This window comes from Haemaphysalis longicornis, unplaced genomic scaffold (genome assembly GCF_048455015.1).
Source record: "Haemaphysalis longicornis isolate Haplotype H1 unplaced genomic scaffold, Haemaphysalis longicornis Haplotype H1 scaffold_2, whole genome shotgun sequence".
NCBI lineage: Eukaryota > Metazoa > Arthropoda > Arachnida > Ixodida > Ixodidae > Haemaphysalis > Haemaphysalis longicornis.
In genome coordinates this window covers 178,948,319-178,972,513 of record NW_027526295.1, presented here as the reverse complement: position 1 = coordinate 178,972,513, position 24,195 = coordinate 178,948,319, and the positions used below count along the sequence as shown (strand labels likewise).

The 24,195-nt window shown below is 46.0% G+C and overlaps 2 protein-coding genes and 1 long non-coding RNA gene across 3 annotated transcripts in view; 1 reads left to right on the top strand and 2 right to left on the bottom strand.

Annotated features, from left to right (window-relative positions):
- Positions 1 to 11,173, top strand: part of Cib2 (Calcium and integrin binding family member 2) — a 33,897-nt gene extending 22,724 nt beyond the window's left edge. The window contains exon 6 of the mRNA XM_077698796.1: positions 10,395 to 11,173. Within this exon, the coding sequence (XP_077554922.1) occupies positions 10,395 to 10,416 (22 nt within the window). The 3' untranslated portion in view covers positions 10,417 to 11,173. The remainder of the gene's footprint in view (positions 1 to 10,394) is intronic.
- On the bottom strand, positions 5,319 to 5,961 carry LOC144167536 (uncharacterized). Its single transcript, XR_013322026.1, has 3 exons — positions 5,732 to 5,961; positions 5,552 to 5,630; positions 5,319 to 5,443 (listed from the first exon to the last, which is right to left on the bottom strand). It is a non-coding gene; the product is annotated as an uncharacterized LOC144167536 (long non-coding RNA).
- Positions 11,174 to 13,265: 2,092 nt separating the features above from the next.
- The window catches only part of Hop (tyrosine-protein kinase hopscotch), a 39,571-nt gene continuing 28,641 nt past the window's right edge, over positions 13,266 to 24,195 (bottom strand). Inside the window, exon 19 of the mRNA XM_077698795.1 lies at positions 13,266 to 23,902. Coding sequence (XP_077554921.1) covers positions 23,617 to 23,902 — 286 coding nt within the window. The 3' untranslated portion in view covers positions 13,266 to 23,616. The remainder of the gene's footprint in view (positions 23,903 to 24,195) is intronic.

The window sequence follows — 24,195 nt, the reverse complement described above, 5'->3', positions numbered from 1 at the left end:
GCGCGGGCGGTAAGTGTTCGATGAAGCCGTGCCAATCATTCTCCCCAACGAACACTTTAAAGCCGTTGATTATATCCTGGAAGGCTTGCTTCAGGTCTGCTTTGGGCTTTACCCAAGAAGCGGCAGCTTCGCAAAAGGCGACGAAATCGGGCGCAATTCCAACCGGGTTCATCTCGATCATGCAGCAGAGGCCGCGGAAGGCAGAGTCCTTGTCTTCACTACCGCTGACGTTTCGCATCGATAAGCACCACGATCGGATGAACTTATCCAACATGGGCGCCACCTCCTCCGGACAGACGTAGCCGAGACGGCCGATAGTAACGGCGGTGTTCTCCAGCAAGCCTTTGGGCGCGTCGGGTCTGCAGTTGATGATGTTCACCAAGTTGGCAACCACCGTGTGCACGTACGGCTTCGCTGCCTCGCCCAGCTTGTGGCAGATCTCTCCGATGACCGCGTTGGAACACACGGGTAGCTCGGTGGAGTCGAGATTGCGGCCGAGAACGGGGAAAAAGTCGGGTATCGAAGGTTCCACTTGTCCGAAGCAGGTCTTGACTAGGTCTCCGAGGAGGGCGAACGACTCTTGGCGTACTTCGGGCATCGGGTCCTGCGTGCACTGGAGGAGCAGCGGCACGATGTTGGACGACGCGACGTGTGCCGCCACGTCGTCACCTAACCCTTCGACGAGGTCGCTGAGGAAAGTAAGCGCAACGACGACGAACTCTTTGTCGGCGCCGTCGAACACGTACGGGTGAGCCGCCCTCACCAGTTCCTCCTCGAGACGCACCTCGAGAACAACAGTGCGCTGACCGGAGAGCGGTGGCCACGCTACACATGCACTCGAGAAGCACCAGCAGCTCCTCGTCGTCGCCCTTCAGGGCCTTGAACTTTTGGATGAGTGGCGGTACGAGTAACTGGATGTAGTCGGGTCTGTTAAGGTAGTACCCCTTGGCGTCCGCAAGCACTCCTATGCTGTCGTACAGAGCGGGCCTCCTCTGCGAGGGCAGCGAAGCCAGTGCAGGCCGCCTCCTGCCCATGCTCGCTGGCATCCAGCATGAGCCTCATCAAGTGGCTCGTGAGCGGCTTCCGGTAGCGGTCTCGCAGCTGGTTGCCCCCACCTCTAGTAAGCGTAGCGGCTCAGGGCCCAGCAGGCGGTGAATCGCACCTGAGCCTTGTCGTCGTTCAGGCACTCCACCAGGAACGGCACCAGCTGGTGCAGGTGCGCGGTCATACCGTCCATGCAGCCCTCGGCGACACATCTGAGGGCCAGGATGCCGCCTCCTTGGTCTGCCACTCTTCGTGCAACAGCGCCTCCGTCTGGACGAGAAGGAGCACGTCGAGCAGGACTTCGTGGAACATGTAGGAAAGTTCGTCCAGCGCGGCCGTGGCGGACTTTCACAGGTTCCACTCCAAAGCATCGCTGTTTTTATTGTAGGCAACGGATCTGTCCTCGTTGACGATAACGTCCACCTGTTCTTCGTTGTGGTAGTCGTCGGGAAGCAGCTGGTTTTCGTCCTGTTTGGGCTCCATCTCGTCGACATGGGAGCACTTCATCTTCTGGAAGAGAATGGGGACGAGGCGTGGGAGGTGGGGAGCCAGCACTTCGCAGCAGATGGGCCGCTTGGCCAGCGAGATCCAGAAGTCGTACGCTTTCGTCCGGCTCCTGCGTCCGCGACATTACAAACTCGATGACCTTGTGTATGTAAGGGACGAGGCAGCCCGCGGGATCCTCCAGGAGCAGGGTCAGAGTGCGGCACACGTCCTTGCGCCCTCGCGCCGTGTCGCACGCGGCGAGGCGGAAGATGTCTGCGAGGCTGTTATCGATGTGCACCATTGGGCAGGCTAGTAAGGGAAGCAAGAGGGGTGGCTAGTACGCGATTGACGATGAAGTGCTTGCTGCGGCTTGCGGTGACCGAATCAGCAATATAAATAAAACCTGCCGCGGTGGCTCAGTGGCTAAGGCGTCGCGCTGCTGAGCACGAGGTCGCGGGTTCGATTCCCGGCCGCGGCGGCCGCTTTTCTGATGGAGGCGAAAAGCACAAACGCCCGTGTGTACGAGATTTCGGCGCACGTGAAAGATCCCCAAGTGGTCAAAATTAATCCGGAGCCCTCCACTACGGCGCGCCTCATTGCGTCGGCGCGTTAAACACTATAATAAATCAATTATATAAATGACCTATATTAAACTATTAAAAAACAAAACTTGCGGCCATAAAGAGTAATTCTTTCACATTCACACACATGAGCAGCCGTAAATGTCCCTGTGAGCCTTTTATATCGCTTCAGTTAATGTTGTAACCGTTGACCTCCCATGGAAAACGTTTTGGAGTAGATTTAGCAGTTAAAGGAACTCGCAAAACGTCCGATAAAAGCTTTCATTCTTTCCTTCGTGTATGGAAGCACTACGAAAGCTCTAGCTATCGCAGCACGGAGCGGAACTGCCTGCTATGCTTGTCGCAACAGATACGCCTTCCGTTTCTGCATTGCTTTTGTAACTTTCCTTTAACAGCGGATCTTCTTAAGCTTGAGCTTGGTCCGGTGGCGTTAGCGAAAAAATACCACGAACAAAGCCTGCGCCGCCTGTAAATGGTGCACCACTGCAGAAAGGATGTCATAACAGTGATGCTGGCAATTGCGCCTGCTCGAGTGTGAGCACAAGAGGCATATGCGTATGTGCACTCTTTACTATACCATTTTAAAGGTGATGGTCCTTTTTGGGCTACTAAAACGCAAAAACAAATTAGCACAGCTTGCACTAGTGGTGCAAGGCTGGAGAAACAGTGCAGCTGAGGGTCCACCTAGCTTCTTCCCTCCTGGGATCCGCTGTCAGTGTTGGGGACCGACCGGAACGGCCTTGTAAAATTGCGTACACTTGTCCTACCCCCTCAACACTTATAACCTAGCGAGAACATCGCGAGACCTAAAAAAACTTAGCACAGCCTAGAAATAACCTAGGAGGGTTAAGCAAAATTGGAAGAAGCTAGGTTGACCCTCAGCTCCGCTGTTTCTCCCGCCTTGTGCAAGTTCCACCATTCGTAACGGCGGAGCTGTTGTTGCTGGCGAGATGTGTACGGCGTCATCAAAAAAACCCGCGTCATAGTTACTCCCACCGTTTACTGCCAAAGTGAGCACGGATTTTAGGAGGAGCGCGACCGGCGTCGTACAGGCTTGCGCGTGGCGTTCGCAAAAAATATTACCGAGAAAACAGCTCACGTGCGTCCGCGCCTCAAGGTGCGAGCGCAAATTTAGCTCCCGCAACAAACGCCCAGTTCGTGCAGCCGATTGCCGCGCGTGCTGACGCGATCCACTTTGGGAAAAATGTTGAAGGCTGCCGACGAAAGGATCCGGGCCCGCCAGTCACGCATGAGGAAGACAACATAGATATGACGATGACTACTGTACCACAGTGAAACGCGACGATGGAACATGTAAATAAACAATTTCAAACCAAATGCAATACGTGGCGGTGTGTCCTTCAGTGCTTACACAGAAAGAAACCCTCCAGCTTATTAACTATGGTTCAAGCTTCGCGCGACTTATATCGTGCAAGCATCTCCAGTTTTTTAAGTGGCTATTTACAGCTAAATGAAAGACGGCCAATAGCCGCCACACCGCTGTAATGACCTAATTCCGCCGGTCGAAGATAGGAAAGAAAAAAAATATTTCGAGCACGTTTCCAAGTTACGTGATGGGCATTGATCAGTAATTTTTTGGCTGAGGTGCTTTAATTGCTCGTTTCTAATTTAAGTATAGGAATTGGTTGACAGCGTTCTGGAAGCATTTGAGATTTCGAAAAAAGTTGTAAAAGGGGCTGCAGGGTCTCTTTGAATCGCCCAAATAAGAAAATTTGCACCAAGAAACCTACAATCTGAATTTGTTTGCAATGAAACGAAAACACAGCAGTAAAAAAAGATAAACACAAAAAACTATCTGTTTTTTTTTTCTCCGAACCCGTTTGAACCGGTTCGAGCTGGTTCGGACCGGAACTGAATGGTGCTCCGGAACCGAACCCGGAACTGAACCCGAAAGGCTTGAACCCGAACCCGAACCGCGAAACCGAAAACATTCCGGTCCGACACCCTGCTCGTACACACGTGACGGGTGGCTTTCCCGCACGACTTTAGAACTCAAGATGGCGGATGGACGCGCAACTCTGCTCCCCTAGGGAAGATATATATGCAGTAACTCTAGACTCCGTAAAGGACTAACGCTCGGTGCTCGGAGTCACTCGTCCCAATTTCCCGGCATCGAAGTGGTCGCGCGTTTTCACGGAACTTCGGTAGGAGCGGGTTATGCGCGATGATAATAATGATTGCTATTTGTTTCCCCTTTGTAGCGGGGTGATGACGCGTCATCTGGAGGGAGTGACTGGGGGAGGCGCATGGAGGAAAGAAAAGGCGCATGGAGAAAAGAAAGAGGCGCATCCTCCCCTCCAGTCTCCCTCCGGGAAGCCAGCTGTTTACACTGGAAAAACGAGGTTGATAATAAAAAGGAAATGCGCACGCGTTGAAGCTAGTTTATTTCCTCTTTATTTTTTGTATTTTTCACGGTGGTTTTGCGGGCAATGGGGAGGGGAAGGGGGGGGGGGGCTGCTCACAGGAATGCTAAAATAAAAGGTTGAACAGAAGTAAATCAACAACGTGAATTTTTAACATTACTATCGAAATGGGGTTTTTAGCGCTGATCATGCTCCACCTCGGTTTACTGTTAGTTTCTGCGCAGTATGACCCAAACACAACTCTCGAACATTAAAATCATATCGCCTGGCGAAATTAAAACATAAAGCTAAAATATTAAAAAAAAATGCTTGGGACATCCCATGCCTCGAAATGTGCGCACCGAACGTCCTGCAGCGAAGTGTCCGCGCACCGAAATGTCAGCACCGAAACGTCCTGCACCGAAATGTCCGGATGCCCCACAAATGTAATCTAAACATGGACGTACAGGGGACGTATAGTGGCCGTCCAAACTTCGCATTGGACGTTCGGCTGTTTTTCGGACGTGCCACGGACATCCGCGGTTGCTTGGGCTACCCAGCCGAAAAAAACCATTGGCCGACCTATTGGCGTTCCAATTGGTCGTCCAATTGGTCGACCATTTGGCCGGCCAATTGGTCGGCCAATGATGTTTTAGGCACCCATTGGCGTACCCATTGGCCGGCCAATTGGTCGACCTATTGGCCGACCCATTGGAACACCAATAGGTCTTCCCATTGGCCGCCAACTTGTTGCACTTTTAGTTGGTACATCCCACTGCCGCAGCCACTCCATCTGAGCTGCCGCTGCAGTGCGTTGGTTACCTGTATCACAAATACAAGAACTCTCGGAATGAATGAATACCTTTATTGCTCTGTTTGTATACACAGCATGCAGACAGTTCGTCGTTTAAGCAATTTTTCACAGGGCATTGTCCATGCCGTGCTCCGCTCGCCGCAGGCTGGCTGGACCTTCACAAAGTGAGTGGCAAAAGCGAACAATGGGTTAAGTTTATGATAAACCGCAGTTTCGCGCATTAAAACAACAAGGCACTGAAATGTTGAAAGACGTGAGCTCACCTCTTCAACAACGTCCCATGCATGGCGAACTGCGTTGCGCGGCGATGTCGTGAACCCGTCAATCGTAACATGAACAGCCCTGAAATATATTTAGGCAGACAAATTAATTCTTAATAACACCGCTCACGCTATGATTGGTGAAAATGGCAAGAAAAACTTACATATAAACAGTATACTCACATAAACAGAGACACTCTTCCTTCGGTGCGAGGCTTAGCGGCGTTCAGCGTAAAGATGCATCTTGAAACACACTGCTATGGGTGTGCGATATCATCGTCGCCACTTCTCACACTCTTGCAGACTACCTTACATTTCCAATGCAATGCAGTCAGAGAAGACTGCGTGTGCAACCGATCAACACGCCTACACTACCTATACCGCCAACACCACGTTGAATATCACTTATCCACTGTCCGTCTATGGATTGGATTCGATTGGATTGGATCGGGGTTTTATTTCAAAACAATTTTGCCAAGGTGTCGGAAAGTTTTCATTAGTGTGTTTGTTATGTTTTTTTAAGAACTTTATCTTGAATTGCTGATTGTAATATCAAAATTAATTGCCTCATAAATATACATTTGTAAAGGTTGCAAGTTTTGAACATTTCTGAAGGTTTCAAATTAAAGGGCCCCTGAGATGGGGGTTTTTGGGGGGTCGATGGTATCGGAGCGCAACGGCTATTTCTTGAACTAATCGTGACGTGTTTGTGCGCTCTTGATTTAATCAATTTTTTACGAGCGTAAAAACATCAGAAAGCTACAAAAAACATCTTTTGTGTGTGGGTGCTTTTACACAGTCACACATGTTTGTTTTATACCGGAGTGTAAAGCCGGGCCAAACCGGGCTTGACGCTCCTCCGTTCTCGGCGGAAGGATACAGTGAGCGCAGGAGCAACGACGCTTGCAGCCAGCGTGATCGCTCAGCGCTCCGTGTCTGGTGTTAGAGTATCATCAGTTTTCTTTGCATTTGCTTTCTTGGACGCTGTACCCGAAAGGATTCTTTGCACCATCTGTGTTTCGAGCGTATCATCGACGTTGTTTCAGAGGTGGTAACGAACGGCGCGCCAAGGGAGCGCCGCGCCGACGACGGAGGAGGAGCTCCGCACGCAGCGCTTGGACGACGCCGGGCACTGCTCGTGATCACGAGGCGCACGCTCAAGTGCGCTCACGCGGGCTGTATAAATCAGTTCAAGCCCAAACGCTGTCGCAGCTGATTCTCTGCGGCGGTCGCGACAAGGGCAAGAGCATGCTCATCCCGTAACGACAACTGCCAAAGAGTTTCATTTCATTGCTTCCCATCAAGTCATGATTGCAGAAAGTGTGGTTTGCTGCACCGGCCTTCTGAATGAACCTGTTGCCTAGTGTCCTTAGCGCGCTTTACCGTTTACCGTGTTAAATGAAGCAAGAGTGGCCGTTTGCCGCTGAAAACGAAAGGATTGCACTCTGCGGTTTCTGCATTCCGGCTTACCGGCTCTGCCGAGTAGCGACATCTGGCGAATTTGTCGCAAAGCAAATGACACAAACGTTTGTTGCCCAGAACTGTTCGCTTACGCTTGAAATGGCTTGAATCTTAGACGTCTTAGATTGAACTATCACAATACAATAATTTTTTTAAAAAAAGAGCCGTATACTTCTACTGTAGAGCTTAAAAAATCGAAAACATGACGTTGACGCCGCCATCTAGTGGGAACAATTAGATCCAAGTATTGCATTAACCAGAATTCACGCCTCCGCGAAATATTTCGATATAAAATGAGTAAGATATATTGTAATGATTCCGCAGTTACGTATATTACCTTGCCCAAGACGATTTTGAAAGCATAAAAAAGCTATGCTAGTTCATAAAGACATCTGAACCATTAAACGCGTGGGAAGCTGGAGTAGGGGCGGAAATTTTGCTCGCTCATTCTAAAAAAAATTGTCATTTATTGTGCTCCTGATCATCATTTAGCAAGAATGTAGTAAATAACATCAACTAAGATTGCTTGCATGAAGCGCAGAGCACAGCGCATTTGCTCTGCCGTAAAGTTCCGGAAGAACGCCCACCCAAATTTAAGTACAGTGATATCAAGTGAAAAATACGAGATGGGCGAAATTTCGGGTCAAGCGCGGAAAGGACGAATAAGTGACCGCATCTACACACGAAGAGATTATTCGGGTTTGTTTTGTTCACTCATCGGCGCTAAAGCCATGGATTTTACGGGGTGGGCGCGCGTCTTTCAGTAAATTGAATATTTCACCCGTAAAAGGGGGTGGGCGATGTTTCGGGGGAGGGCGTTCACTCGGAACTTTCCGGCAATCTAATCAAAACGCGAGCGTACATTTCGCCGGCGCAGGGGGCTCGCTACTACAGTCGGTAGAAATTCTAGCCTCTGTATCGCTATGTAGCGACGGTAAAAATAAGTTACCGTTCACGGAAACTTTCGCGCATGCAAGGTCGACTTCCGCAATCACCAGTATCTCCTGCCCAAAGTCCGTAAAGACTGAAAAGGTAGCTTAAAAAAAAAAAAAAAAGGACGTCGTCGTCTCATGTGCGACCCACTCGCTGAAGTAACCATGGTAACGACGACGCTCTAAACCAAACCGCCGCCGTCAAAAATCGCGGACATTCCGGCGGCCAACCATGAAATGAGTGCTTCGCCTCGGATGAGGTCGGACTATGTCGTCATCGCAAGCCGCCGAGCCAACAAATAGTTCTGTCTCGTCGGGGTAATAACTTTTGTTAGCGTGAGCGAATATGCTTACTATTTTGGGACTTGTTTCTACAAGAACTATAGAGTAGATTTCTGACACAAACAAAAACACTTTGAAATCCATCTCAGGCCCCCTTTAAGGGTGAGAGAGAGAATTAAATTTCAGCCATTTGTTGTCGTAATTGAATACTATCCAAATACTATCCAAAATGGTTCCCCGATTGGGTCATCATGTTGGAGCAGTCAGTAGTATTAACTTTATAGTTGGAGCCAATGGGCCCAATTGGCCCAACTGGCCATCCTAATCGGGCCAATGGGCCCAATTCGGATCGCTCCAATAGGTCCAATTGGGCCCATTGGGTTTCCATTTGGACCCATTGGGTGGCAAATTGGACCAATTGGTCGGCCAATGGTTTTTTTCGGCTGGGTAAGCTCAGCAAGTGTGAGGAAGCTGTACTGCATCGCCTACGTGTGAACGTGGCATACACACGGCATTTCCTCTGCGAAATTCAGTAGGACTCTTCGCCACTCTGTTCAACATGCAACGTAACAGAACATATCAAACATGTCATCTGCATCTGTCCAAAGTTCATAGCATCAAGGCAGACTCTTAGCATCTTTGTGTATGCCGCACCATGTAGGCCTTGAACTGAGTGTAATTTTGAGCCCTTGGTCGGACCCACGCCAGGCTGTACGGGCTACCAAAGCTTTGTTGGTGTTCTTGCGTAGCACTGGCAAACTTCACTGCCTAACTCTGTGTATGTGCTTGAAAATTCGTGCGCATCACCTCACTTTTTCTAATTATTTATTTATTTTTATTCGCAGACCCTCATGTTTTTGTTTCTTCATATGGCGTAGCAAGCTAAGCGAAATGGCTCGATTAAATGTATTCTCTCTCTCTCTCTCCCTTTCCCCTTCTAGCACGGAATGGGTAGGCCGTGCGTGGTTGGACAAACTTTTAGCTTTCATGCTTCTCTCAACTTTCTTTAGGAAGGAATGATAAATTTTCAAGCGAAGCTTGTATCGGTGAGCTTGCACCGACACGCCTTGTGAAAAAGCCAACTTTCCCCAATGATGGATGATAATGCCTTTGAAGTCGTTTTTGGCATGTACCCACTCGGGGTGATTAGCCAGAAATAAAGTGTTAACTGTGCCCCTGTTAGAGTTTATAGATTGAAACCCTCCGAGGGATTCCTCTTCTCGGGCGCCGTTCTCGCCTGCAGTTTGCTCCTGGCGCACAAGCCCAAGTGTTGCACTATGTCCCACCACAATGGAAACCAAGCGTCCTTGCTCGCATCACACTACATCGTATGTGGTCGCTCGCTCTCGTCGGGCAGGTTACCTTCTAGCACGTCATGGGTAGGCTGTGCCGTATTGACTTTCAACGAGTTTATGCACTCTTTCTGTGAACGCATGTGAACTTTTTATGGATTGATTTCGGAGTAGCTTGTTTTACCACCATAGACATTTGTCGTGCAAAGTGTTGACTGCCCGGAGTATTTGGAAACTGATTGGAGTTTGTTTTTCTGTTTTTCGGGCAGCGCTGTTACCACTAGTCGCTGCGTGCTGATATGTGGTTTTATAATAAATTCTCTTCTCAGGCTGCACATGGTTCGCTCCGCGTTAGAGCGGGAAGCCACTGAAGAACGTAAATGTTCCCAATAATCGCAGAAGAATGACCTACAACATCATATACCCAGCTAACATTTGCATCCGGGTGAAGATCAGCAAAGTGAAGGGATTTCGTTCTGGTTGATCAATAGCTTAGCGTTTTTATTTTGGTCATTGCGTTTTGATTTTGGCAAAACTGTTTTCATTTTGAAAAGCGTTTCATTTTTTGTTTGCAGTCATTGCATTTCAGTTTTGGTAGTTTTCATTTTCACTGAGGTAAGGCTGCCTGTGCAAACGTGTTTCTCGAGGAAAGGAATACATTAATTTGTTTATTTCTTTTTTTACCTCTGTGTGTGTGCGTCTTGAGCATGAAACTCATTCATTTGTGCAACAAGAACAAGCGCGTTTCAGCTCCATCACGGCTTTCACTAGCCTGCATCATGGCAGCAGGCTAGCTAGCAGACACGTAGCTGGGTCGGCATTATTTCTGGCCTCGATCTCCAATACTGAAAGCAACTTTGTCTTTTCCTTCTGTTCCAGTGCGTTCCACATCAGGATATAAGCATCCCCACACGACCACTGACGATGTCCCAGGAGTTCACAATCGTGGTCTCTGTCTTCTAACAAAAAAAGTAAAGACACAGACCAACCCCAATAAACAGAGGTCAACTGACTCTTGGTCAACTGCTGCAGCAAAGCTTGGCCCTACACAGAATGCAGTCAGCCTGCCTGAATATGGTACCTGGTGGGAATTGAGTCCCAACCGTCAAGCATCAACTGGCTGGGTTCTGCCTGAAAACCACTGAGTGTGGCAGTGTAACAGGCACACCACGACAATAGCTAGTTCGAATTAGAAATTGAAAAAAAATATATATATATATGGTTTTTACTTTAAAAGATGTGTAAACAATACCATTCAGGTAATGTAAACTAGAGGAATTTGCATCACCTCATTTCAATATGGGATGTTCTGTTGTGACAAGCATTTGTGAAAGTACAGTCTTTGTCAAAATTTTCTAGGCCGAGCCGAAAGTGCGCAGGCCATAAAAAATTCAATGTACAATGTCCAAGGTGAGCTCCGAGACGTTTTATGCCGGAAAGCTAGAGAAAAGTCGTTTCTTTCTTACTCTCATAAAATAATTTTGTCACAATAAAACGTAAAGCGTATTCTTTGAATTCTTTGTGGTCCAGTAGGCTTAGGTTTGGCCTAGAAAATTTTGACAAAGGGTGTACTCAGTCTTGTAACTCAAAAGGTATAAAATGTATCCTTAAATTTACTGGTTTTTTTATAATGATTTTGTTATCTAATACATTGTCTAATACAGCAGCACGCCTCATGTCTCAATCTCGGGGTCTAAGGAGATTGCAATCATTGCCATGCGCAGTGCATGTCGGAAAACCAAACCACACATGATGCTGCCAGGAAAGCCCTTCACTGCTTCACTCTTCTTCTGGTATGTCATTCATGGTTGGACAATCGGCGCATTCTACACAATTAGCTACACAAAACGACCCTATTAATTGAAACTCGGAAAGGAAATTCCCCGTTGGACCTACTAGTTCTGACGGCTACGGAGGTCTTCATCACCGAAGGCGTCGCCAAAAGTACCTAATCAATCCCTATAACCACAAAGCAACACAAACCCACTCAGCACCCACTCTCTTACCGCCAACAGGTTGCGACAGTTTTGCACCCGAATGCCTACCCAGAATGTACTGACCAACTCCCATATACAGGGACCTTTTATACCCTCCGTATCATGGCACCAAATTTCTTAAAGCACCAAGCAAATATGGTATAACCAGCGGCCTGCATGAAGGTTTAGTGCACGCTAAGGTGACTGACCATCACAGGAGCCTGTACACCAAAGAGATAAGTAAGATTAAGTGAGGGGCTCAATAAACAATGGTCAAGTGTCGCCTGACAGGGGCCATTACTTTTATTTTTCCCCATTTCTCCAGTTCCCATAGAGAGCCCCCTGGCAGCAATCAATTTAATAATTTCTGTTCTGACTGCATTTTCTTTTATACCCTCCGTATCATGGCACCAAATTTCTTAAAGCACCAAGCAAATATGGTATAATCAGCGGCCTGCATGAAGGTTTAGTGTACGCTAAGGTTAAACTCATCATCTTCCAACAGCACTAGAGTAAAATCTGCACAGTCAAATTAGAGTCGAATCTGTAGAGGAGGCGAAAAAAGTTCGACACCAAACCTTCGTCAACGAAAACTGTCTGCTCAGTCATAAAACCTGGATTTCGAGGTAAGCATGTAAATTTTTACAGCGAGCAGAACAAATGCCGTCGACTCGAAAAGTGGGCTTGCAGTTGTTACCACCCAGTGCAAGCTGCCCATGCACTTCTACAGATGGCCAGGCTGGGCAGCATGGCGTCAGGTTCACCAGAATACTGGAATTCTTGTGCACTTGTGGAAAGGAGGTTTTGGACTGGTTGCAACCTATTCGGTGAGACAGTTGTATAGCAACCGCACCTACCGATGTCTTGCCGACTCTCGGAGGCAGGTGCTCTCCAAAGTATGCGGTAGATGTTTATGTGTTCTCGTTTGATGCAGACATGCGAATGTATGTAAATGGTGTCAATGGGTTCAAGGACTTTAATTTGGTAAGGCAAGTTCAACATGGCAGCTTTTTGTTCCTTCTGAATACAATTATTGCAAGTGGTTGCGCTACCCCAATGTTTTTTTTTTTTTTTTTCTGGCTTTTTGAACTAAGCTAGTGTAACAATTCCACTTATGTCAATTAATTTTATCTGCAGCTCCACTGTGCACTAGCTACAGGCTAACACACTTTGCACTTGTTGACATAGGCACTGAGCGGTGTTTATATCTCAGCTGTGAATTCAGTGCTAGCGGAAGCCTATATCCCAATTACACGAGTGCTTCCATTCTTTATGTCACTTCAAAATGCAGTACCTTAGTTTCCACATCAACAATATTTCCTATATCAAAATGACAGTGAAACGTTTTCCTTGACGCATCATGGAAATAACAGATAACAGCTTCATTGCGTATGAAAGACCGTTCCGATCATACTGGTGCGAAAATCTTGTGCAGTATTCACCCAATTGATTAATTAATCTCGAGGCGACTTTGTGATGATAATTATTCTTGTAATTCAGTTTTGATTTCAAAACTGATTTCAGTTTTGTTATCAGGATGGCCAGCTACAGAAATACTCCTAATATGGTTACATTTGGTCCATAAGTAACGAAAACAGTTTTATTTGCCAGGTCCTACCATGAACTGTTGATGCATAGCACATGAAACCAGTGCATCCTACTAAAGGTCAGTACCAAACATTAAACAAAAGCTCAGGCTTGGTGCAAAAAGAAGAAAAAAATAGCCTCAAGGCCATATGAGAAAAGTTAATGCTTACTACCTAAAAAATGACACTTGTTACTCTTAGTGTTCCATTAACAACCTATGGAACACACTTTATTTGTACATTCATCTTTACATCATTTGCACAGTGCGCAAATTGGCTCGGCACAAACTCGTAAAACGTACCCGTCCCAAAAATAAGTTCACAAGCGAGCTGAATCATTTTGACATGAGCAAAAGTGCACATGTATTTCGAGAACAGTGCCCAGTTGCTGCGGCACTGGCAAAAACCAGAGAAATGTGCAAACTTGATAACTAGAGTTCTGCTTCAGATGACCGCCACATTCGACTAGCATGAGGACAGCATTCAGCATTACCCCGGCACCTACGACCACCTAATGGTGCAAGCAAAGGGACGCATAAAACAGACTAAAAGCAATGAAAATTTTGACCGTGCATCTGCACTTTTATCAACAGCTATGCAACACCGCACCAAGCAGATTTCACACACCTTTTGATGCATGTCAGCTTCAGCACTTGAGGATGATAAAAGCCAATGTGTATGGCAAAGTCAATGTATCCAGCCTGTACAACAGGTGTCAAAGTAGTAACACATAACACTTCTGAGTAAATTTAAATCGTCAGCAACCAGTCAACAGTAACAAGCGAACATCATATCTTGGATATGGCTTCGCGCCAGCAACCTGATTGCGAGAAACGTGTACAATAGCACCATTACACAGCGTCTGTGACGGCCAACAATTATTGCCTCTTTGCGAGGTAGTTTTACAAAAATGAACACGGTTCATCCCCCTTACGGCATTAAATCCACTTCGCCTGGTGCTATACAGGTACTGTGTAATATCTCATTATGAATGCACACAGTGCACATTATCTAAATGTGTTGCTGAAAGCACAGAATAAACTGTGCAGCTGACCAAGCGTACATGGAGACCAGCTAGTTGTAGACACTCCACTCTGTAGAGCATACAATGACGTAAACAGAAATATCACAAAGACTGCATGATATTACAAGCCACATGCAGTAACTAACACGTCTACTGATCACAAAGTCATTGCTGTGCACTGAAAAACCAGATTCCTTCACTATCTGCACTGCTAACAGATGAAGCCGTTAGTGATGAATCTCTGAAGGTTATGCAGTTATGCGCTGGCCCATGTATAAGATTTAAAATGCATTAAGCTAGCCTGCTATTACCACACACGGGGCATTTTTTACATCCCTATTTAATCGAGGTGGATAAAACGCACAATTCCTTAGCCTGTACCCACTACTGTACTGTACCTACATAACCCACAGGGTTGTTAATGGATTTACCTAACAGAACCCAGCTGTCACTATGCATGATACATTACACCACCATAAGTTTCCCCAAAGATTGCAGCCAAATACACGGCAGTTGGAGACTAAGTTGTAGCCAGGACAACTAGATTGACCGTATAAGCTAGAACAGCATCGCACCTTATGACAAAACTTGGCAATGCATGTGCGAAGCCACAGGCCAGTTTCAGAACTTTTCTGTCAACTAGTTTCCGATAAAGGCTGCCCGATGTGCACCAAGATTAAATTTAAAGTTGGCTAATGTTAAGAAATTGTTCAAGGAGCTATTTCGTACAGCAGCACACATAATGCCCAGCTGGTGGAAAAAAAGAAACTGCCTCCAAAAGTCACATTCAAGCTGTTCCTGCGTATTTTTCTTGAAATACCAAAAAGAACGAGCTGACACACAGTGTAAAAATTTCCGTTGGCCACCGCACAATCCAACAACACACTGAGTGTCAAGTCAAGGTGTGTGGTGCCTATAAAAAATAGCCATGCTTTCCCAAAACACGAGCTTTTGATATCGTTACGGTATCACAGCGAACTTGACTTCCGTGAGACAACCACACTCAAGACTGTGTCGAAGCTCTTCGCACTTCAATCTTCAATTCCCTCACGTCCTCCTGTTCCTGAGCAAGCAGTCATGAAACACAATCAATGCGCTACACAGTCTTGCGAACTTCAGCTGAATTTCGCCTGCGACAGCAGTCAAGTCATTGTGACCACTCAGAATTGCACTCAAAATGCCAACTGCTCCATAACTATAACCTACAACAATCCAGATAGCTTTAGTACAGCACATTTCCTCTTACATGCCCAGAAAGCAAAAAATATGGCAAGCTTATCAGACATACATTACGCTAGCAGAATATGGTCTTGCTCCAGTTCATAAAGCATGGTCCCAGCTAAAAGCGGGCATCACCAGCTCCCCACACAACGCTGGGAGCCCAGCCCAACTCCTCAAGAGACCAGGAGGTAAGCGAGCACTGAGAAAGCACCGGCAACAGCTGAACACGTGGCCAACAAGACGCGCAACGCCGAGTATGTCATCCATCCAAGGTGTGTGCAGGTGATACAAGCCGTCTACCGCCACGTTCTTCACCCATGGTATTGCCACTTGAGCAAAAGAGCGAGTGGCTTCGCACAAAGCAAAGATGCGGAGAGAGGGAAGAAATACAAAAGGAACGTGGCAAGGTCTGGCAATTCAAGCGTCGGTGACATTTGGTGCCCCATCAACATCGTCTACACTTTTCCTTTGCCTCTCGCATTGCACGCGCTAAGTAGCTTCCCAAGACACTTCAGTAAAGAGATGGACAAAATGTGAACGTATAATGCTGGTCAACTTTTGACACAGATAAAAAAATGGCATTCTTGTTCAAAGTACCCCTTGAACTCGGACCCACTGAACACTATGTCAAAAAAAAAAAAAAAAAAAAAAAAAACAGAAGGGACACTACAATGAAAACGCTGCACATGCATCAACCACAGTGCACATAGGGAATGAGTGACGCACGACACCTATTACTTTTGGAGCCATAGAAGACAGCACATGCCACCACATTGAAACAACATTTGAGTGAAAGCGGTTACGGCACGCCAAAGCGCGTTTTAAGACACTGCATGCAAGCTATATACGCCACACAGACACAAGACTTGGCATAACAGCAGAATGATATAGCTTAGCCTGAGCAGTTGAACACACAGAACCTTATAGCAACTGCAGACGCACTTCTGACGGTCAAAAACATACAAGCTATTTATCACACAGTTATCAAGACAAGCCCACCTAGCTCTGAAGAAGTTCCAATACCATGAAACATCGGTACGTTTGGAGCCAGAACAAAACTGCAATTCTGAGCATTATCAACCAACCAACATACCATGCTGTGCCCTAGAAACCTTGACAGAATTAGGAGTTCATTTTAAAAGCCCAAAATGAGCCAGAAAGACATTGTTTTTTTTCTTTGCCAGCAAATTACGTGGTAGCAAAATTAAACATCGACACACTATATTTTGAAGCAGCCATGAAGCAAGGCTTCGTTTCAAGTTGCTTAAAGCGTCGAAGGCACACATTTTAGACGCATTTCCAAAGTACAAAAATAGTTTAAGGTTCACCGCTCATTTTCAAACAATTTGACAGCGTTAATGCTTCGTCAAACTAGCTTTGAAGATGCACTATCTTCCAACTACTAAAGCCAACAACTGCAGGACTACCACAAGGCAATTTCTCTTGTTGTGCTCCACCAACGTCCCCGTGTGAAAACAGTGAGAGTATTTGTAAGACCGCTCAGCTGAGTATTTCTCTCAAAAGGAGCAAGCACCGCCTCTACGCTCAAAATGCACAGATGCGAAGGCAGCTGAGCACATCTACGTAGGCTATGAATGGCCACAAAGTGTAAGCCATCCAATTTAACTGAACTAACAACTTTTAACAAGACTTGACACTAACAGAATTATTTGTAAAGAACAGAGTGCAGAAGTGGAAGTAGATATCTGTGCCAACCCATATACTCCAAGACCAGCACCACTTGAAAGCAGCTAAAGTTTGTACAGTCCTCATCACTACACCTAGTGAGGAAAGCAAATTCTTGAAAAGTAGTTTCAACCTTTGTTAGCAATCAAAAACGGTACTACTTAAAACTGCTAGGTCATGCCTTCTTGTACAACAGGCTCAGCTCGATTTTTGCAGGCACTTGGACAGTGATGAAGTTGTTTCACATATTTTCCCTACGATCTTCTTTTTTTTTTTTTTTTTAAGCGGAAAGGGTCCTGCATTAAGAGAAACTATGCGGTCAATACCTATTGGCCCCAAGGGTCACCACTGGAGGAACCTGCACTGCAATCGATTTGAGTCACAGGTGGGATGCTTGATCCTACATAGTGGCATGCCACATTTGGTCACAATCAAGCTTTATCGGTGTTTTTTCTTGTTCATTTGCGGTGTGCGAATACCACTACTGTGGTCGGGCCTTTTCTGATTTCGTTCATTCATAATTAAGTGTTTCATGGGGAAAAAAAATAATAATAAGGATCGGGCGGTAAAGCACTGTCTTTTCTCTCCCCTTACCCTTTTTTGTGTTGTGTGTCATTCTTCATGCCCAAGAAGACTGACTGTTCTTGTGTGCTGTAGTTTGTTCCTGTGCACGCTTCACAATTTGTACGCTTCTCGAGAGCAACTTTATTGGCTGTGCACGTGAACCGCGACATAGCACCTAGGACGCCAGGTAGTCAGCGAGGACACCACGCTATCGTTTGCTTGCCAGGTACATCCTATAACGTGGTCACCAGGCTACATTCTTGTGCCATGCACACTAAGGCTACATGGGGAGCACCGGAAAGAGAAATGCAGTGTGCTAGCTAATGACATAAAGTGGCATTCTACCACTGATGTCATACACAGGTGGCGCCCCGGTACGACCCTGAGGCCAATATGATATGATTATAATGGAAAATGTAGTAAAGAACAGAACATGGCATGCAAGATTCTTTTTAAGTTTATGAAAGGTTATGTGAGAAGAAAGTTCTGGAGTAAGTATCACTTTTTTATAACATTATTACAGATGCCCAAAAGTCAAGAACGGAATCAAAACATCACAAAACACAGCAATACATACAACGGGGGCCTGTTTTTGCTAAAAAAAAAAAAAAGAAAACCAAACATTTCCTCTGCCTCAGTTGGCCAATGAACGCCTAGAAGCCAAACAAGCGCAGAAACGATGTTTGCAGCCCACACGGTCTCTTAGCGAAATAAAACTTACACCCAGCAATTATGAGTACGTACATTGCATTTCACTCGCCACACTTGAGCTTGAGGCCGCTTATGCCTTACACAATTCTGTGTGTTAAGCTGAGCCTAAATGCCAGCTGGGGAAAAAAAATAAAGAACTTGCTACTCCGTGGTGCACGAAAGCTAGCTGGAAGTATCAGTGCCATTATCACGCTAATGGAATGATTGATGAGATCTTCGCATTGCTGAGATCTTCTTGCCCACTCTGTGCCGTCAGAGGAGGCAAAAGATGCGAAAATGTATGCACCATCGCTAAGCACATGTCCGTTCGTGCACCCCAACACTGAGCAACGTTTCGCATGAGCATGAACAACTACAATCGATACCACCTGCTGAAAAACGCTCAGAATGCAGTAGTTGTCACACCTTTAGCGTCAATCACGACCCAGTAGCATCTGCTTCATTTTCAAACAGAATGACAGTCCATAAGTGTCAGCTAAAAGGGCTTCACTAACAATCTACACATCTATTTTAGAGCGAGAAAATAAGATAAGGTCTCATCATCGACATTTCCCATTATTGACATGTGCCTTGAATAAAACATGTGCTAGTTGAAGAGCGTCCATATAAACATTTAGAATATGAAATAGAACACCCAGTAGCATAACATTAAAAAGGGCAATTTCATAATACAGCACACCATTCTCTACAGAAACCTGTCACAATATATTAGATGTCGGGACAAAATATATGCACACATAGTACGGACAGTCAGACTGTCAAAAATACTAAGGATAATTACAAAAGGTATCGAAAAGGATTAAAAAAAGAGGATAAAGCAATGCAAAAACATACATCCATAGTAACGCTGACATCAGGTCAAACAGGCGGTAGCATAAACGTAACTGTAGCTGGCTTAAGTACATAAAATATAGCATCCTGGTTCAAGATTTGAACAGAAGAAAAGTTGAATTAATTAAAGAAGCCTTTCATAGCTGCACTAATTAATACATCTCTCCACATCTCTCTCTTTGATTATGCTCAGGTACAAACTTATGTCATCGACACTTTAAATGTACCAACACCCACATAAGACCGCCCATACATTATAGAAGAGTCTGAAAAATGCAGGTGAGTGCAGGGATAAACTGTAACAATAAACACTGTCCCTTGGCATACGCAAGTGCAAGAACAAGCAAACATTTTTAAAACAGACTTGAACTAATTTTTTTTGTTGCTGTACTTATACAGAGTGGTAACACAATCGCAATTAAAGCCCTGCATTCCAGATTTACTGAATACTAAAATGTTCTGGCCCAGACCATACAAACCCCAGAAAAAAGTTTTCTGTATAGCGGCCAATAAATCATTTTGCAGTTTAAATAACCTCAAAGTTCTGGCAGTCATGGTTTCGTCCCAAAATTTAAGCCAAATTACAAAACCGTATTGTTTTTGGTTTTCATAACAAGTACAGCCATAAAAACTAAAATGGAACAAAGTAACAAATGTTTGATTGCGTCAATTATGTCAAATAAATGTAGCTTCTAGTGTAGCATGTTCTGCTATGATAGATTTGCATGCTTCATATCTGCACTGTCAAACAGAGCCGCAATGCATAAGAATTATGATTTCTTGAGAAGTCGCTTCGATACAGTAAAATCTAATTTTAGGTACTTTGCAACCAGTTTATTACAAAAAGAAAAAGTGAGGCCAATGAATAAAAAGATTGCTCTACCCCACTGATGGCACATTTAAAATGCCTGATTGCACTTCTACGTACCTAAATAAATCTGAAGCACGCAGATAAACCTGTGTAGATAGGTACAAGCTTTAAAATATCGAACTTTAAAATTGCCACAGAAATCACTTTTTTATTTTGGTGCTATCCGTACGGTTACCACTGTTTATAAACATATGTGACGCTCGTCTATCTAAACTGTGACGACACTATAGCAAACCACAGAATATCAACTACCATGATTTGCAGGATAGTCTGTGGAACGCCGTAGCCCCTGTCACATATGAAAACAGTGCAGTCATATAGGTGACAGTTTCACTATAAGTGGATTGCCCACTTAAAACGTAGCAAGTCCAGCCTTCTTTTAGTCCCACCCCCACATAGACCAACTACCAACGTTTAAAACGATTTTAGAATAAACATTGTAAATTATAGCCCAGCTAGTTGGCCCCTTTCAGACAAAAACCAACTGCTTGCAACTACGCACAGCCAAAGCATGGTCTTACTTTTTTAACTATACATGTCTCCTTAATTAACCACTTCTTCTACGTGCAAGCCATGGTATCCACTAATGTGAGCAGCACTTCTGAGCGTGGTGTATTGCACTACTACGCGCTGAGCACATTACCCACAGATGAAATATACAACTGCGGGCAGACATGTTCACCTTCTGACAGGCGGAGAATACACCAAAGGATGTAGTACTTGAACGAACACTTCCTTGAGCCAAACTGTAGCACCGCACATACTGCCATCAGTATGTGGGCAAAATCTTTATATTATTAGCAATTCTTCTCTCTTTTTTCTTTTCGCTTGTTTTTTTTTTTATTTTCGTGGGACGCTGCGAGTTTTGGTGGCGACAGAATCCTCTCTTGCATGTAAATTGTCGGTAAAAATGGGCATTGGCTATAGCGAAGTAACGGTTACAACGAAGCAATTACAACTGCCCCTTCAACTTTGTTGTAATGAGGTTTTACTGCACTACACTGAAGGCGGGGGACTTCGTTTACTACATCTGGGATTCCCCCATAAATGATGTTACTGAAATGGGTTTCAAAGCAGCCCCTTCTTAATAACTGCTCCCTCCTCCAGATCAAAGGGGAGACAGCAATTAGCCCAGTGTGAGAAAGAACAAAACAACCGACTGATCTTGCATCTGCAAGACCAGGCAGAGTACTCCAAAGGTATCTGGTCGTTATCTAGTGGTTGTGTACAAGAACATGCTGGACAGCAGGTGTGACTACGGTTGTGTAAAACCTGGCATATGGCTGCATTTTGTTCTTCAAATTTTGTGCCCGGAAATTGGGAACAGCACTCAGAATGCACTGGACAAGAATTCAAATTTTAAACAGCACAAGCTTTTTTTTTCATTCGCTAGGCAAGTAGGACCAGCATCAGCGTATCATTGACATAATAGACCTCAATTACACTGAAACTGTCACTACTCTAAGCAGTTGAACAGCGGGTAGAGTTGTTTAATTTTGAGCGCACAACTCCTCAGCAAACAGGCTTCTTGGTATACAAAACTGGTGTGATAAACATGACAGATCTTAAACGCCCTTCAATGCACCACTTAATGAGGATGCTCCAGAGTGCCACTCACACCTCGCCACGCCTAAAAATTGATCTGTCGCCATGATTATAGAGGCTCCAATAACACACTTCATCGTGTATAATTGAAAAACAGCATGTACTGCATACATGCCTGTATTCCATGGCAGTAAAGTCATGTTTGTGGCTACAAGAATTGAGATCACCATAACTGTTAAACCCTCGGGGAAACCATTTTTTGGGTAGCCATCTCCTACAGAAACTCATCAGCACTGGCGAGAGCGCAGTTTTGTGGGGTGTCTATGCAGACAGCAATGTAGATGAGGGCAATGTGACCAGCCTGACAGTCACAGCAAGCTCACTGGTCATGTCTGCACTTTGAAGAGCGCAAAATTCCACACTGAGACACCAGTGTGAAGTGTCCAAAGCATTACTGCAAAAACTGGCCGTCGGACGGATGCAGTAAAACAATGTTAATCTGATTTCAAGCTTTCCTGATCTCGTGTCAAAAACAGAATACCAGAATGTGAGCTAGCTGCATGACAAGGAAATCTTCGAGCAGCGAAACTGTTCTGGAATGAAGGTCCACAAAGGCCTCAAGTGCACTTTCAGTAATGTATATTTTTTACATTAGCAATGTAAAACTCTGGCATGCATATATGGCATGCATATAGTGCAAGCTGGATGTTAACATAGCACGCACCCTTCTATTGGCTTTTTAGGTGACAACAAAGGTGTCGAAAAGCAAAAACACCATGTGTGAGAGTGACACTTTGAGTGTGCAACTAAACTGAATTGGCAATACATTCCCCATCACCATCCTACAATCCCCAGGCGATTCGCACCATTTTAGCCAGTCTATAGAGAGCCCTCAGCTTACTTGCGGCTGAGAATCACTCTTTCAATCAAACCATGCGACAAATGATGTTTTTTCTTACATTTGGCCATAAAAGACTTCCACTGAATGTTCTTGCCAGCAAAGTGACAATAAATACTACTCTGAAAAATGCTGACATTGAGGTTTCGCCAAACTTTCAGGCCAAATTCTGCTACAACTTTATCCCTGCAAAAAAGAAGCTGTGACAATCGGGGAGATCGGCGATCCCGACTTGGTGTGTGCCGCCCGGAAGGGACGTGACTAGCAGGGTGAAGTGCCGAGCACTCGACGTCAGAGGGCGCCACTAGCTCGGCTGGGCCCTGCGAAATGGCAGCAATGCTCCCCGCACCCACACGCTAGTTGGAGATCCACGAAAATGGACACGGGAGATCGACGTGCAACGGCAACTGCAACGGAGACCCATCTCAGGTGGGCTGTCTTTCTTGCAAGCTGTCTGACGCGACCGGATGGCGTGATTTGCGAACACCATTGAGCCTTGTGCTCACACACTTCTTTGGGCTATCCCAAACGACAACTGTGCTCCGCCACTGTTGCCTATTGTGCTCTTGTATTGGCAGACCTCGTTAAACTGTTTTAGGTACAGCACCCACATGGTTGACATGCTGGGATGTAGCGTGGTGCAATATGCGGGAAAGCCGGCTAGGTTGCCATAAAGAGAACCCCACCTTATACCCCAAAGGCTACAGGGAAGTTCTTTCTGTGCTAGAAAACAAACTTGTAGCCCGGAAAAACACCAACAGTAAGCCGTCCGTCGATTGCAAATTAAGGTAGGTCCTACTAGCCCAAAGCAAATCCATAATTCGAGACAAATGTGCCAGTAGAGACTGGAGCTGCAGATTTCCTGGAAATGCTGCCCTCTCAGACTAGTGCCAGGGATTCGTTTCTTGTTTTTGATTTGTTACTTCACATTTCCCTCTACTAATCAATGACTGCCAACCACTCATGAAGTGCCGCAGCCCAACGCCTTCCAGCAGCACCACAGTCTCGTAAGGCCAAAACAGCGCTTACTCGCACATATGGAGGTAGGCGCAAGCTCACCTCTGTCATCAACGAGAAAGGAAACATGAGAGGGACAGGGAGCAGACCACCCACCGGCGCTTTGTCGAGCAGCCAGAGGAGAGAGGGGAGGTACGTAAACAGGCGACTCTGAGCCCCTGCTCCTCCCCCTCAGGGTCCCAGAGCGCGCACGCGCTCCTTGATGCGGGCGAAGGAGGGCCGCTGGTGGGCGTCGGTGGCCCAGCAGAGCAGCATGAGCTGGTACAGGTCGGTGGGGCAGTCAGGCGGGCAGGCCAGCCGCTTGCCCCCGAGCAGCTCGCTGCCAAGGCTCTCCTGGGTGACCCCCTGGATGACGGGGTCCTCGCCGTACGAGAACATCTCCCACAGGGTCACCCCGTAGCTCCACACATCCGACTTGGACGAGAACTTGCCGTACAGGATGCTCTCGGGGGCGTACCTGCGTGGCATGCCAAAGGGCGGAGAGGGGGGGAGCCTCTCAACGACTGCCAGGAGCCAATGTCATTGACTTAGCACGGCACTGCAAAGGGCTGGCAGCACAAGTTAGACTTAGCAGGATTCCAGATGCTCCTTGTTGCTATGTGATACTCAGCAGTAAACAGCAAATGTGTGCTGTTGTGTGTCCATGCGCATATAACGCTACAATGACTCTTCCTTGCCACAGCCATTTCTCAGGCCAGCTATTGATCTTCTCAGAAAATACGTTCAATTACAACTGTTTGAAACTGCCTG